This window comes from Triticum dicoccoides, chromosome 4A (genome assembly GCF_002162155.2).
Source record: "Triticum dicoccoides isolate Atlit2015 ecotype Zavitan chromosome 4A, WEW_v2.0, whole genome shotgun sequence".
NCBI classification, from domain to species: domain Eukaryota; kingdom Viridiplantae; phylum Streptophyta; class Magnoliopsida; order Poales; family Poaceae; genus Triticum; species Triticum dicoccoides.
Window position 1 is genome coordinate 613,091,067 of NC_041386.1, and position 1,851 is coordinate 613,092,917.

General features: G+C 56.1%; 1 protein-coding gene across 1 annotated transcript; it reads right to left on the reverse strand.

The window, feature by feature from the left end:
* Positions 1 to 242: 242 nt before the first annotated feature.
* LOC119289370 (ethylene-response factor C3-like) lies at positions 243 to 1,421 on the reverse strand. Its single transcript, XM_037568707.1, has one exon. It carries the CDS (start codon positions 1,379 to 1,381, stop codon positions 539 to 541), a length of 843 nt encoding a protein of 280 aa, XP_037424604.1. The 5' UTR covers positions 1,382 to 1,421; the 3' UTR covers positions 243 to 538.
* Positions 1,422 to 1,851: the final 430 nt, after the last annotated feature.

Consider the following 1,851-nt stretch of genomic DNA (forward strand, 5'->3'; position numbering starts at 1 on the left):
TGCAGAAACTAGGCTTAGATATTAATTAAGTTGAGTGCAGTGCAGTGCCGTTGATTTGATCATCAGCAACACCAACTACTAGTACGTACTCCAACTTGCATGCATATCCTTTCAAAAATAAATTTGCATGAAGTTTTGGACTCTTGACCTGGTCAATCAGGACATGCATGTATTCCCGCTTCTGCATCGTCAGCGCCCACGCACGGAAAGCTCCATTCCACTTCACCCGTCAACCACAAAGCTAGCAACAAACAATCAATCAATCCCTTGTACTCTTTCACTTCTTTTTGGAAAAAGGAAAACAAACGGAAACCCTACACCCGGCAGAGGTATTCAAGCTTGACCCGACCATTTTGGTGAACTACTCACAGCAATTTTCACCGAGTTCAAACCCAAATTCACGCTCGTTTGCCGCTTCAAAACAATGTACACACCAGGCACGCTCATGATCACCCGTCATCGTCGCGCTCGTTGGCCTTGCCTTGCGATGTGAATTCTCCACCATCCCGGTAGATTCGTCGGCATGTGTGATTCGAGTTCATACGGACTGGTGGCTCCAGCACCATGAACTCATGGACGCCGTGTCCTCGGAGGCGCCAAGCAGCTGCTCGAGGTACTCCGCGCCGAGGTCCTCAAGCTCCATCACACACTCCGGCCGCGCCCCCCGGGTGGCGGCCTTCGCCACCCTGCCGGCCGCCGCGGCCTTCCGGCTCCGCATGCAATGCCGCCGCTTGAGCGCCAGCACGGGCGACAAGCCATGGGCACGGCCGCATGCGTCGTCAGCGGCGCCCTCGAGCGAGCGCCGGACCTGATCGGCCGGAAAGTTGAGAACGGCGGCCCCGCCGCGGATGGCGAACGCAGCCTGGTCGTACGCCAGCGCCGCAGCTTCTGGGCTGTCGAAGGTGCCCAGCCACACGCGCACGCCGTTGCGCGTCGAGTCCCGGATCTCCGCCGCGAACTTGCCCCACGGTCGCTTCCGCACTCCGCGGAACGCGCGACCCACACCTAGTGCCACCTTGCCCTCCTCGTCGGCCTCTTGCTTCGCCGGCGCCGTCGTCGGTGCGGCCGCGGCGTGCTGGACCTCGTGGTGCTGGGAGAGCATGTCTAGCAGGAGCATCTCGTCGGCGTCGCTGGTGTCGAACGGAAGAACAGGTGGCGGCGTGGCCGGGGCGCGGTGGTGCCAGGGCGCGGAGTCGGCGGAGCCGGTGGAGGAGCCCGGCGAGTGCAGCGGGAATGCTTCGGCTGCTGGTAGGTGGTGGTTCTGCTGCGTGGTCACCGCACGACGGGCCAGAAAGTTGACGACGCCGGTGGTGAGCCGGGGCGACGTAGATGAAGAAGTCGGAGAAGAAGAGGCCGTGCTGCTGGCGCTGGGATCAGACATGGAGTTTTTCTCGTGGGATGTCGGGTTGGAAGCTGGAACGGATGGAGGCGCGGCTCCATGGAATTTATACCGGTGGCGGGAGTTGCTTGAGCAGAGGTGAGAATGATGCAGCGGAGGGTAGATTTGGAATTACTGGGAAAATGCTCTGCTTGGCAACGTGCTGTTTGCTGGGGCACATTCGTTTTGACATGAGTACTAATTTGTAGGTTGAGATAGTCCTAGAAACCGAGATGCCAATTCAAGCAAAATATGGAAAAATAAATAAAAAGAATATGGATTTATGAAATTTAAGATCCAAAAAATTAGAAATTTGCGGGCACTAGTGGTGACTGTGAAAGGCAACAAGAATTCGTCACGGCCTGGAGTTTTGGCTCCCAAGCTTATCTGCACCCATATGAAGACTAAACTATAACAAATATAGCGAAATAATTCACAAAGATTTGAATTCATGGTAGATCATGGGAGATCGG